Source organism: Aedes albopictus, chromosome 1, assembly GCF_035046485.1.
Source record: "Aedes albopictus strain Foshan chromosome 1, AalbF5, whole genome shotgun sequence".
In the NCBI taxonomy this organism is placed as follows: domain Eukaryota; kingdom Metazoa; phylum Arthropoda; class Insecta; order Diptera; family Culicidae; genus Aedes; species Aedes albopictus.
In genome coordinates this window covers 160,338,160-160,352,735 of record NC_085136.1, presented here as the reverse complement: position 1 = coordinate 160,352,735, position 14,576 = coordinate 160,338,160, and the positions used below count along the sequence as shown (strand labels likewise).

The 14,576-nt window shown below is 45.3% G+C and overlaps 1 protein-coding gene across 1 annotated transcript in view; it reads left to right on the top strand.

Moving 5' to 3' along the window:
- The first annotated feature begins 1,127 nt into the window (after positions 1-1,127).
- LOC109431400 (variant-silencing SET domain-containing protein) overlaps positions 1,128-14,576 on the top strand; it is a 29,237-nt gene continuing 15,788 nt past the window's right edge. Inside the window, exons 1-3 of the mRNA XM_062847488.1 lie at positions 1,128-1,387; positions 1,524-1,765; positions 1,843-2,311. Of these exons, the coding sequence (XP_062703472.1) occupies positions 1,607-1,765; positions 1,843-2,311 (628 nt within the window). The 5' untranslated portion in view covers positions 1,128-1,387; positions 1,524-1,606. The remainder of the gene's footprint in view (positions 1,388-1,523; positions 1,766-1,842; positions 2,312-14,576) is intronic.

The following is a 14,576-nucleotide window of genomic DNA, read 5'->3' as shown; positions in this document are numbered from 1 at the left end:
GGAAAATACCGTGACAGAGGGGGGAGGGGGGGTCTAGAAATCCCAAAAAATGATGGACGTAATATTTGAACCTTCCCTTAGTCATTGTAGCAATATGGCAGATATTTTGCAAACTTTTAATGATGGAACAGAAAGCCTGTTTTGTGAGGATTCTGCTGTATGGCATAAACTTTGTTCAATTTCAACGGTTTTCGCTATAATAAGCGAATCCAACTGACCGAATTTTCAATCGACAAAAGCACATACGACCTATTCAAATCGAGCTCCAGCATTACTGAGTTTCGATACATATTAAGGACAAACGTTTTGAAATCCCGCTTCAAGAGTGCATGAGAACTTAAAACGCACAAATCTCAAGAAACAAGCTTCAAACAGCAGTGCATTGTTTTATTCTGTTCTTGCTCACTTGTAATAAGCTTAAAATAAGAAGATCAAATGCGCTGGTTTTGTTGACGAAGAGATTTGTGCCATCGAAATCGTGAGTAGCTGCCAAAATCGGCCATCTTGGGATTCTAACAAGTCTGTCCTTAATAACACATGCCGAAATTTTCGGCAGTGTATTACCAAACCACTCGTCAAAGTTTGACAGTTGATCGTTGTCAATTTTGCAGACGGGTCGGTAATTTGAACTTTTACCGAGTTTTTTTTTCGATCTCTCAGCTGTTGGATTCTCGGCGATTTATTTTGCCGGCCTCGGCGAATTAAATTAATTGTGTGCGATGAGGAATTGCAAAAAAAATATTATAATAATATTGCACATAATCAAAGCAGTTAAAATAAGGTAAGTTAACTGCAAAAAAACAAGAAAAATAAAACATTATTATGTTTATAATATTTTTTTTATTTTAATAAAATTTAATAATCTGCAAAATAAAATTAAAGCATTGGCACATTTCCTATGTTTTGAAAATCGCATACTCCTTGTGTCAGGTACGCAACCACAGACGCATCCGCACAGACCGGTAGCTGGATAAAAATGATACAAACACGCTTGGGGATGCAATATCTCTCCCCTAGAAAAGGGTTGAAAATAGCTATTTCAATGCTCTTTTAGACACATTTTAAAACACACAATTCTTCATTATGCTTTATTAATCATTACTTCAAACATTCTATCTATGAAATTGATTTATGCTCCTAAATTTACCCGGCAAACGCAAGCGTTGCCTTATCGTTGATGCGCTTCATCTGTGGTACGACGACGACACCGAAATCAGCGCGTTTGTATTCGGGTCTCTCGCACTCTGCAGTCTGTGACTGGGAGAAGGAAGCAGAACGTTGATTCAAGTGCATCTTGGGAGGGAGTGCATTCTAACAATAGAGTTAATAAACTATAGAGGACGAATGTCGCTGCTGTTCCCTTTGTTCTCGCTCGCAAACATGTCGGGTATCTATCTGTCAAACTGCATACTTTTTCGCTTTGACACTTATAGCCCGGCCTATCTCCGCCAGCAAGAGATGTTTCGGCAGCGACGCCAGCGACATTCTTCCTCTATAGTTTATTACCTCTATTATTCTAACAGATTGATTACGGATTGGTTGGATCCAGCGTGATACCATCATCAGATCAGGACAAGTGGCTTTTGGCAACACTACAGGACACGAGATGCCTAAAACTAAGAACAACACCGCCGAAGTCGAAAATGGGGACAAATCTTCGTCGCCCGCTGAGTCAACAACGGCCTCATTATCGTCTTCGGCTGGGACTCCGGTTCTTCCGCCGGAGAGTGACAACATTTCGACCCGTGTCGGGACCAGAACCAAGGTAACAAGTTTTGTGGTGGATTAGGGAATCGATTATATAGGTTGATATTATGTATCACGCTTGAATTCTCGTTTCAGAAAGCAAAAGTAGTGTTCGATCCATCGGACAACTACATACCGAGGAAACGGGTTCGCAAAGCGGATTTAGCACTTTCGGAACCGCCCGTTGGTTCCTCTTCGTCCAAATCGGACAATCAGATTCCCAAATCACCATCCAAGTCGGATGCGTCCGCCGAAAGCAGCAACAATGGCACAGGGACCAAGCCGCGCCTGACGCTGAGTCCGGCCACGGTCAGCACCACCACCAGCTACAACCGGCCGAAAGTGCTTGGCGGTGGTCCATCGTCATCGTCTTTGTCGTCGTCGTCGTCGGAAGCAGCCCGACTGGCGGGGTCAGCCGGTGGTGTGGCTGGAAGTTTGGCGTTGACATCTGGCGGTGGCAGCGTTGGGGGCATCAAACGGGAACCCAATTGCGACATGTGTCACAAGGTGGAACAGCAGCGCCGCGGATTTAAGCTGATCGATTGCTCCAACTGCTCTTTTCGAGGTGAGTTGTTTTGCAATGGTTGAGGTAATTCCTTTTTATAGTAGGCAATGTTGGGCCGTAAAAAAGAAAATATCAAATTGAACATCTTTGTGTGTTATTTATGCACAGCTTGTGTTGTATACGCCAGTGCAGTAATGTTCTAATACAACACAGTAAGGCAGTAAGCATAACAAGTAAGCAGTAATACTTCGTGAATGCTTCGACCGTGTTACAAAATTCACAAATCTAAATGTGTTATCGTTTAATTAACATTCAATGCTTCTTCTCTGTGTTCTTGTTCATCTCACACATGATGCTAAGGTGAAATTTTCCAAATGCGTTTGCCAATTGACTCTTCCTATTTTTAAACACATATTGAAATAATGATTATGATACGAAATATCGTAGACAATTCTGTTATTCTGTTATAATCAACGCACCCCCGGGCCGTGGCCAATCTGCGTTGAATCGCTGGGCGATACGTCTACCAGTAGACTTGTATCTGCCCTATGCTAAACCGATTAGCATAGCAAGTCCTTTCCACTGATGAGTAGGCTCGAATGTCCCGCCCCTCCCTATAACCCATAGGGGGAAATAAGGAGTTTTCAGTTTCAAGTTTTGCATGAATCATGACACCAGCTCTTTCTACCATAATGCTTTGAAAATTCTGAAATAAAAGAAAACTAATATGATGGAAATAATTGAGATACAAGTTTTATACAAAATTTGAAGATCAGTTATTTAATTATGAATTGAAGAAATGTTAAGTAAGGTACTTATATTATAAAATGTTCCGCACCGCCACGAATGTCATGAATAAGCAAACACATAAATATTCTATTTGCCTAGTGGTAGAAAGAGTTGCGTGCCTGTTTATAAAAGTTTGTACTTATCTTGATTGCTCCGGACGATTTCCGTTTGTGTTGGGGAACTTCGTGAGAGTACCAGGATAGGTTTTCTTCAAAAGTAAGGCGTTTTCTGGAATTAAAAAATAAAAGGAAATACTGGGCCGCACAGCTCCGCGACCCACTTATATTAGTATAATGTTTATAACAAGTTATAAATTTTAGAGAATACAATTCTTAATTAGTATAAATAATAATTACTAGGTTCTACTTTATATGCTACAAGATACATTTTTTGCCTTCCACCATTTTTAGATACTATTAAACTTAGGCGAAACTACCGGGGGTGCCAGGCACCCTCTAGAATTTTGATGTATTGCTGTGAGATATGGGGCGATGAATGATGAATGGATGAAGTAATGAATATTTGTTTGTAGTGCACCCCCTGGCAAAAATCCGTAGTTTCGCCCATGCTATTAAAGTGTACGAACTTATTGACATATTAAGTCACCAGTGATTCAAATACAATGTAATGAAAATCTTGAGTCGATAGCATTCAACATTCGAGTTTTTATGCATATAATATTTAACGTTAAAGTGATTAATTTAAATATGGTTCAACAAAAAATACTATTTAATTTTTAAACAGATACGCCTATCAAATTACTGTTTATTAAATAATTATGCTTAGCCATGCAAAATAATAACGTGATACAAGAGTTCTCATGTTTTTATCAATATTGTCATGCTATCCGCTCCTGAGTTTAATTTCAGTTGAATTAAAAAAACGTTCAATTACATTAATCTGCTTGTTTACACTACTCTTGCTACTTACTATTACGTCTACAAATAGATAATGTTAGTACAGACTGGTACTAAGCCATGTCGGTTTCTCCAGCACTACTTACAGTCAACTGTTGTTAGGTCATGCGACAGTGCCTAAGTTCATGCTGGAAGAATGACAAAATTAAGCGTGTGAATAGACAACAGTGTGATTATTTGGAGTCAGATAGGGTCACATTGGGCAGGATGGAGTCGAATAAAAAGGGAGTATTTGAGACGAATATTTATTCAATTTTATTCTAATTATTAGTTTACTACAACGCTTGACAATAAACGATAAACCAAATCCAGGCTTACCAGTTTGGCACCTTGCCAGGGGAACTTGGCCGTGTATCCACAGCTCAGGGATTAACTCCATATCGTCAATAATGTAAATTATCAACTATACTCTTTTGTGATACTTTGACGGAATATTATTTGGAGTAATCTTCTGAGACACACAATCCGGGCAAATTGGATTGTCAGATAATCAGTGCTCTTTCAGCACCAGGTGTCACATCACGATCATTAATATACAGGAGTATAAAAATTACAAGATGTGATGGCCGGAAGAATACAGTGTCGCACAAAACTACTGCTTTGGCCGACACTGCAGGTAAGCTAACTCCCCCGATACGAAATATCGTAGACAATAATACAAAAACGATGAAATAGAATGAAGGGAACCTAATTATTGTTCGTACATCTTCAAAGCATCACAGGAATCTTGTAGGATTAATAATTTGTTTCTTATGTTCTAAACCAGCATTCCCTGGTAGATCTCTTTATTATTGCTTGAACTATTCACTTCTCGAGTCCATGCGTCACGTCGTCCGGATCCACCAAGAAAGCATTGGTTCAGAGAGGTTCTCTTTGAAGCAATGCCTTCTTGGAGGTTCTTGAGAGACGTCCGGGCTTCTACTTTGATTGTAGGAGACGGTTCCTAACTTCCTAACACACTATCTGGACCTACTTGTTCAGGTAGGTGTTTGATGAGCATGTATCGCACAGTCGATGTTAGCTGCGTAGCCTGCAGCAACGAACACCGATGACACGATTTGGGGAGTCCGCCAAGATAGGGTTTGGGTGCTAGTAGTGGACCCCACAAGCCATCGAAATTTACTTCTGTGACTTTGAAGCAATGTTACCTCAATGGATTGTCCCAAAGTGACATTTTATAACAAGTTTCTGTGGGAGGAATCCCACCGGACGGAAGCACACTTGAGACGATAGCGAAAAAGGGAAACCAGCCGAAAGAAAAACTACAACACACGCGAGGTACTTTGCAACGAGTTCACTTTATTGCGTCCGCTCTGATCGAGTACAAAATCGGTTATGAAAAAAGCCCAAGGGAAAACGGAAATGCTCTGACGCGTCGTTTGACGTTTTGTTAAGGTGCGCCAAAGCAAAGTCAGCAACACATAAGGTGTAGCAACAAATATAATTATACACAGAAGGTGCTCATTGTACTTTTCTATACTCCTCCTCAATGAACACCAAGGCCTAAGGGGATAGACCAATGCGCTCCAACTGCTTCGTGAATTTGATCGCTCCTAGTGGCTTAGTTAATACGTCCGCCACCATGAGATCCGTAGGGCAGTAAATCAGTTTCACTTCATTCTGATCTGTGAGGTCTCTGATAAAATGCTGCCGCGTGTCGATATGTTTCGACCTTTTACTAGTCCGTTCCGCTTGAACGAAGCTGAGACAGCTTTGGTTGTCCTCAAATACGTGGGTAGCGCCCAGAGGTGGTTCCTCCAGGTCAGATAACAGCCATCGAATCCAGATAAGCTCCTGGCACGTGTCGCTCAAAGCGACATACTCCGCCTCCATCGACGATAAAGTCACGCATGTCTGCCGACGGCTCACCCAGCTGATCGGTCCAGTTCCGTACAAGAACACGAATCCCGTTGTGGATTTGCGAGTATCGTGGTCGCCTGCCCAGTCGGAATCAGAATATCCACGCAGCAACCATTCTTCGCCTGGTCCGAACTTCAGTTTCAACTCCTTAGTACCTTTTAGGTACCGTAGGACGCGTTTTGCTGCTTTCCAGTCATTGATTGTCGGTTGACTAACTCTTCGGCCAAGAAACGATACACTTGCTGCTATATCCGGTCTCGAGTTCACGGAGATGTACAACAGTGCACCAACCAAACTTCGATATCGTGTAACATCGGCCATTGGTTGACTGTCCTCGTAACGTACATATCCAGGGTCCATGGGGGTTTTGCTTGGGTTACAGTCCGCAAGGCCAAAGCGCTCCACCAAGTCTTCAATATAGCTTGTCAACCGCAAACTATAACAGCCATCTTCGCGCCGAACTTCTTGGCCGAGGAAATGTTTCACCATCCCTAGATCTGTGATGTCGAAACTTTTACGCAACTCCTCGAGCACGGCCGAAATCTTCGATGCATCCTTGCATCCGACTAACAAGTCATCGACGTAGACAAGAACGATCACCATATCTTCACCGTCCCGCCGAGTATACAAGCACGCATCGGACTGGCACTGCCGGAATCCCATTTTCACCAACACTGTATGCAGAGCCCGATTCCAGCAGCGCGCCGATTGTTTAAGTCCGTAAATGCTTTTACGTAGCTTACACACATAGTCTTTCTTGTCCTCAACCTCGTACCCTGGTGGCTGCCGCATATACACTTCTTCTTCGATCGTCCCATGCAGGTAAGCCGTTTTCACATCGAAATGATGTAACAGCATCCCGGTCTTACCTGCGACAGCCAGCACTGTACGAAAGGTTGTCTGCTTTGTCACTGGTGCAAACACATCAAAATAGTCAATGCCATAACGTTGGTTGTAGCCTTGCGCCACTAGGCGCGCCTTATACTTCACCACTTCACCTGTTTCACTTCTCTTCAGTTTAAAGACCCATCTTGAGCCCACCACTTTCTTCCCTTTAGGTAATGGAACTAGGTCCCATGTACCATTCACTTTGTGCGATCTCATTTCTTCTTCCATTGCTTTCTTCCAAGTATCACTCTTCACTGCACTTCGATAGTCATTCGGTTCTTCTGTTGAAAGCTCCGCGATCCCGACCACGTAGTCATCCAAACGACTCGGCAAATTTCCTCTGGTTCGTCGATCTTGTCGCCGCAACACTCGTTCTTCGCCATGTGGCTCCTCCTCACTGTTGGCCGCATTCTGATCCTCAACGCCTTCGAACAATTCTTCCTCTGCACTATCAAAACCATCGAACTCCTCCTGAGAATCGCCTTCATCTGCCGCAACAGCGTCTACCGGTACGGCCGGTTCCTCACCGGTTGGTGATCCGATCGGAAGCACAACGTCTTCCTCTTCCTTCGGTGGCACTACTTGTTGACAATCTTTGTCCGATCCATCATTGAGTTCGAGGAATTTTGCATCTCGACTGATCGTTACCCGCTTGGTTGAACGATCCAGGAATCGGTACCCTTTTTGATCTTCAGAGTAACCGACGAACGTAAGTTTGACGGATTTGTTGTCCAACTTTGTTCGCTTCGCATCCGGGACATGGACGTACGCATAGCAGCCAAACACTCGTAAGTGTGCCAAATCGGGTTTGCGTCCTTCCCACAGCTCGTAAGGGGTTTTACTAACAACTCGGGACGGCAACCGGTTTTGGAGGTACGTTGCTGTCATTGTCGCCTCGCCCCAATACAATTTCTCCATGTCCGCGTCCGCCAACATACAGAGCGCCATTTCTTGAAGAGACCGATTCTTGCGCTCGGCGACCCCGTTCTGCTGCGGGGAATACGGCGTTGTCCATTGTGCCTTGATACCCTCCGCCTCGTAGAATTCTCGCAGATCCCGGTTGATATACTCCCCCCCACCATCTGACCTAATGATGAGCGGTTTCCTTCCGAACTTGTTCTGCGTCCACCGAACATACTGCTTAATCTTCCCCGCCGCCTCGCTCTTGTTTTTCAACAGGTAGACAACAGTATACCGGGAAAAATCGTCAATCATTGTCATGAAATAACGATTCCCCGACGGCGTGGTATTTTCCATTGGCCCGCATAGATCTGTGTGAACCAGATCAAGGGGACGCGTGGCCTTCCGCTCCGTTACCGCGGGAAACGGCTTACGGGCAAGTTTTCCCTTCAGGCAGCTTTCGCAGGTAATGCGAGCACCGCAGTCAATATAATCAAAGCCACTTACCAGATCATCCTTTTTCATCAAAGGCAATACGTTGGGGTCTCGGTGTCCTACCCGACGGTGCCAGGTGTGTTGGCAATGCAGTTTGTGATCACTCCGGGCCTTCAGCGATCTTCCCTGTATGCGCAGCTGGTACAGACTAGCAACTCTGTCACCAACCACCACTGTTTCGCCTGCAGCATTCAGGATCACACAACCTGCATCACTGAACTTGACCTCGAAACCTTTCGAAGCCAGCTGACTTACCGAAATCAGTCCCCCATCAAGTTCCGGCACAAATAACACATTCTTCAATGTGATTTCCACACTTTCACCACTTTTGTTTTCCCCAAAAATGATTCCTTCGCCAATGCCACACGCTTTCGTCTTCTTCCCATTAGCGAGGGTCACACTCGAACCGACGGTTTTGTCCAATGACGAGAAAAAATCACGGTTGCTTGTCATATGACAAGTTGCCCCACTGTCAATGACCCAACACGCCGGGCTGCTCGAACCCGCTAGAAAACACACAGCATTGCTCGCTCCCTGTGCCTGTTTCGCCTCTGGATCACCACTTTTCTTCTTCTTGTCATTCTTCTTGCTCGGTTCACACGATTTCTTCTGTGCCAGCCACTTCCTGCAGCTGCTTCGGAAGTGACCGGGCTGCTTGCAAAAGTAGCACACTTTTCCACCTTTATCACTTCCGGAATCCAACTTCATCGCCTTTAACTCTTCCGATGGCACTTCACTACGATCGCGACGTTGGGAATATTCATCCAACAACCGAGCTTTCACTAACGCCACCGTCCAATCATCATCCGCGCGACACTGCAAACTTTGCACCAACGACCGGTACGACGACGGCACACTCCGAAAAATCATCGCGATCTTCAATGATTCGTCGAGATTCTGTCCGGCAGCAGCGAGTTTATCGAAGATTTCTTCCATGCCGTTCAGGTGGTTGTCCATATTCCCCCCTTCCGACATGTTCACGGCACACAATTGGCTCAGATAATGAACCACGGTCGACATTGTCGCCTTTTCGTGGTGCTGCTTAAGAGCACTCCACATTTCACTAGCACTTTGCGCATCCTTCACTAGTTTAAATTGGCTTTCTTCGATAAACAAACCGATGTTCGCGCGAGCCTTTCTATCACGCTTTTTCCAATCATCGGTTTCTGGCTCCGGCTTCGGCTCACTGACAATTTCCCATAAATCTTCTTTTTCCAGGAGCCACATCATTCTCTGCTTCCACGATCCCCAATTAGTCGGGTTCAGTTTCGGGAAGGATATTTTTGCACTCTCCGCCATATTGTTTTTCACACTCGATACCACATGGAAAAAACACTACCGACGGCTTCGCACTCGCGTCTTCGGAATTTGTCCGGGAAACAGTTTCTTCGCTTATCCGCACTTTTCACTACGCTCCGCGCTGGGCCAATAACCTGTGGGAGGAATCCCACCGGACGGAAGCACACTTGAGACGATAGCGAAAAAGGGAAACCAGCCGAAAGAAAAACTACAACACACGCGAGGTACTTTGCAACGAGTTCACTTTATTGCGTCCGCTCTGATCGAGTACAAAATCGGTTATGAAAAAAGCCCAAGGGAAAACGGAAATGCTCTGACGCGTCGTTTGACGTTTTGTTAAGGTGCGCCAAAGCAAAGTCAGCAACACATAAGGTGTAGCAACAAATATAATTATACACAGAAGGTGCTCATTGTACTTTTCTATAGTTTCATGCCCCCATGCCCCTCGTTGTGCAAAGACCGTCAAAAATACAACATTGATTAATTATTCCAACGAAACACGCATTTGAAAGTATGCATCGACGCAGTGCCGGATTTAGACTTCGGGAGGCCACGGGGCAAACCCTATAAAGTGGGCCCCCTAAAACAACATTTTGGAGAAATACAGTAGGGGTACTCTCTAATCATGGCTGCGTAAGTCATGATTTTCTGCTTATGTGAAATGTTTCATGATTTTGCGAATGAAATCATCAAAGATTGCCTTGGTGATCACGACGTTTCGACAATGATTCTTCATTAGGGCCTAACTGACATGTTCGATTTCTCTTAATCGATCCTCTCTTTGTGTTATTACAGAATGTGTATTGAGTTTTCCCAAAATGTTTTGATTGAAATGCGAAGGAGCTGACTACATCTTGCTATAGAAACAAAAAGAATAATAGGGGTACTCACTAAACAGATTAAATTGCTGCGTAAGCCATGATTTTCTGCTTATTTGAAATGTTTCGTGATTTTGCGAATGAAATAATCGAAGATTGCCTTGGCGATCGCGATGTTTAATCAGTTTAATCAGTTTACGCTGTTAAGTGAATCCCCCTAATGATTTTGTTCGTTTTGATCAAATTATTAGCGAAAGAGAGAGTCGATGAAGAGAAATCGATCAAGTCAGTTAGGCCCTTATGAAAAATCATTGTCGGTTTAATCAGTTTACGCTATTAAGTGAATCCCCCTATTTACATTTTTTTCAAACCCTGTGTATTATCCGTTTTTTCAATTTCGCAACTGTTTTGTTCATTAAAATAACCCAATTTTTATTTGTTTTCAATTATATTTTTTGTATTATTGGTGTTGAAAATATTTAGGCCAAATATCAAATCATTCTGATGTCTTTTTTTTAAATAAGCTTTCCCAATGCTGCTATCCCTCAAAATTTTGACAAATTATTTAAGGACAGACTTGTTAGAATCCCAACATGGCCCCCACAATTGCCGACTTTGGCACCTACTCGCGATTTCGAGGGTACAAATCTCTTCGTTAACAAAACTAGCGCACCTGATCTTCTTATATTAAGCTTATTACAAGTGAGCAAGAACAGAATAATAAAATGCACTGTTGTTTGAAGCTTCTTGAGATTTGTGCGTCTGAAGTTCTGATGAACTGTTGAAGTGGGATTTCAAGACGTTTGTGTTTAAATAGATGAAAAATTTACCGTTTTTATGTTATGACTAAAATTAAAAAAAAAAACCTTCAGAATTACAACGTAAATGTCATATTGTTTGAAAAAACTTTTATCCAAATTATGACAACTTTTCGAACTGAGCGTTCAATTGAAAACCTAAATACGTAAAGCAATTTTATTAGGAATTGCAAAATTGTACAACTATTCCATGATTCAGATTGAATACAGATAGGTCCCTTATGACGGCGAGCAGAGTCCGGAGGCCAACGCAGTGGAATACAACGTACTTGGAAATTCGGAGACGATAATATACGGGGGAACTCGCGAAATCACGTTATAAAAACACGGACACTTTATTGAAAAGTTAAAACAAACGCATTACATTACTAGCCCGTTCGATAGTCTAGATAGAAACTGAGGTACATGTCGAGAACTGTCAATGAGCAGTATACGCAAAGAAGATGATGCGTACGGCAGATACGCATACACGGCGTAGGACTGCAGAACAGCGCAAGGTACAGTGAAGAGGTACACAATGTACCATTCCACACTCCCCCTCAATGTGGAATCTCTTCAGGAGTCCTCCTTGTGCCCTAGCAGTTCGCAGAACTCACGGTGCTTCAGCTGACCCAGGGGTTTTGTCATGATATCGGCAGCCATGCGATCGGTTGAGCAGTACTGCAGAACAATCTTCTTCTCGACGCATAGCTCCTGCATGAAACGCTCACGGGTGTCTATGTGCTTGGAGCGCCTATTTGTCCTCTCCGATCGTACGAATGCTAAACAGCTCTGGTTGTCCTCCATCACTACCGTCGGTTGATCCTGGGGTTCGCCGAAGTCTCGAAGCAACTGTCGCAGCCATAGCGCTTCTTGGCACGCTTCGCTGAGCGCGACGTATTCGGCTTCCATGGACGAAAGGGTCACGGATGATTGGCGACGACTTGCCCACGAGATGATACCGCCGCCGAACTGAAATACCATTCCGGAAGTAGAACGGCGACTTTCAACATCGCCAGCCCAGTCCGCATCGGAGAACCCAATCAGCGGCTGATCAGTGATTCCTCCTAACTACAGGTAGCAGCTTCTAGTCTTCTTCAGGAACCGCAACACACGCTTCGCAGCCGTCCAATCTGCTTCACTTGGTGCGCTAAACCTCCTTCCCAAAATTGCAGCAGAAGCTGCAATATCCGGTCTCGCTACGAAGGCCAGGTAGAGTAACGCACCGACAAGACTGCGGTAATTCGTCGGATCGTCAAATGGTTTCCCAGATTCAGCCTGTTTATGGTATCCGAGGTTCATGGGCGACTTTGCAGGCTTTGCCTCTTCCATACCGTGGGACTTCAGCAGTCTGTCGATGTAGTTGCCCAAACTGATCTTAAACACGCCGCCGTGACGCCGTACTTCAACCCCCCGAAAGTGACGCACTTCCCCGAGATTGGACAGTTCAAACTCTGCATTGAGACGCTTCTCGATCATCTCGATTTCGGTCCTATCGGTTGATGCAAGCAGAAGATCGTCAACATACACCAGGAGAAAAACTTTTGTCTTGCCATTGTCCCGAATGTAGAGGCAAGAATCTGCTGCGGCGGCCTTGAATCCATTCTGCACGAGCACTTCATCCAGCTTCCTGTTCCAGCAGCGAGCAGACTGGCGCAATCCGTAGATGCTACGCTGGAGCCTGCACACCATCTGTTCCTTCTCGATCTTCACGAATCCCGGTGGTTGTCGCATGTAAACTTCTTCCTCGAGAGTTCCATGCAGATATGCCGTCTTGATATCCAGATGCTGAACAATCATGGCGTGCTTCGCCGCCACTGTCAAGAACGTTCGGAATGTTACTTGACTAGTAACGGGGGCGAACACCTTACCAACGTCGACTCCGAATCGCTGCGCGTATCCTTGGGCTACCAGCCTCGCCTTGAATTTCACTACACGGTTTTCTTCATTTTTCTTCACCTTGTACACCCATCTCGATCCGATGACCTTCCGTCCCTCGGGCAGCTTTACCAATCTCCACGTTCCGTTGATACGATGCGCTTCCAGTTCTTCTTCCATGGCATTGCGCCACAGAGGTTCTTGGAGAGCTTCCTTTACACTCACTGGTTCTTCCACTGCGCACGCTGCAACATAGTCCAGGTCGTAATCGTCGAGATGCTTTGGCCGTGTTCCTCGATTGAACCGCTCCGATCTACGGACAGTCGAGCTTGCTTTGGGCTCTCCATCGTCGGCTTCATAAAAATCTCCCGGATCTGACTCGTTTTCTTCCACTTCGTTATCGGGAACCTTTTTTAGCGGCAGCACCACGGCCTGTTCTTCCGGCTTCTTGCTTGTTGCTGGGATCGTTACTTCCTCCGACGACGTTCCGTTCCCCATTTCGATGAAGCGGGCATCGCGGCTAATGGTCACCTGATCCGTCTCAAGGTCAACGAATCGGTAACCCTTTTGTTCCATCGCGTACCCGATGAACGTCAGTTTGGTCGCTTTGCTGTCTAGCTTCTTCCGCTTCGAGTCAGGCAAGTGCACGTACGCCTGGCATCCAAAAACCCGGAGATTGCTCAAGTCCGGTTTCCGGCCCCACCACATCTGGTATGGTGTTGTCTGGATAGACCTAGATGGGAGCCGATTTTGAAGGTACGTGGCAGTCAGCATTGCTTCGCCCCAGTAGCGCTTCCCCAAACCTGCGTCCACCAGCATACAAGTCGCCATCTCGGTCAGGGAGCGGTTTTTGCGTTCAGCAGCGCCGTTTTGTTGCGGGGAGTATAGGGTTGTAAACTGTGGCTGAATTCCTTCGGATTTGTAAAACGCCCGAAGCTCCTTATTGTCAAACTCTCCCCCGCCATCGGAGCGTACAACGCGAGGTTTTCGCCCGAAGATGTTGCTCATCCACCGCACGTAATCCCTGATGTTGCCAGCCGCCTCGTTCTTGTTCTTCAACAGGTACGTAACCGTGAACCGGCTACAGTCATCGGTAATCGTCATGGCATACCGATTGCCACTCGGCGTAACGTTGTCCATGGGACCACATAAATCAGTGTGGACAATGTCCAACACTCGGGACGACTTACGGTCAACAACGGGGGGAAATAGAAGCCTGGCTGATTTACCTTCCATACAGCATTCGCAAACCAAACGCAGTCCACAGTCGCTCACTTTGATCCCGGAAGCCAGTTGTTCGTTGATGATCCGCTCAGCAGCAGCCCAGTCGCGATGCCCGAGCCGTCTTTTTTTTTTCTTTTTTTTTTCCTTCTAAACCATAGGGGGATAAATCTGCTCAACAGACACCCTAACAGGAAGGTTAGGGTAGTGTGGGGTTAAGGCCGTCTTCTACAACGCCAGTAGAAGCCAGGACTACTCTCCTCGACCCACTAAAACACATTCCTATGGTCCCCAAACCCTACGTCTCTCCGGAACCACCAAGAAGGTATTGCTTCAGAGAGGGGCTAGTGCATATCGCACCCTCAAGGTTAGCTGCCGTAGCCTAGCAGCAACGAACATCGATGACTCGCTCTGGAGAGTCCATCACGATAGCATGCTGGCACTTAACCAGTTTCCCGAGTGG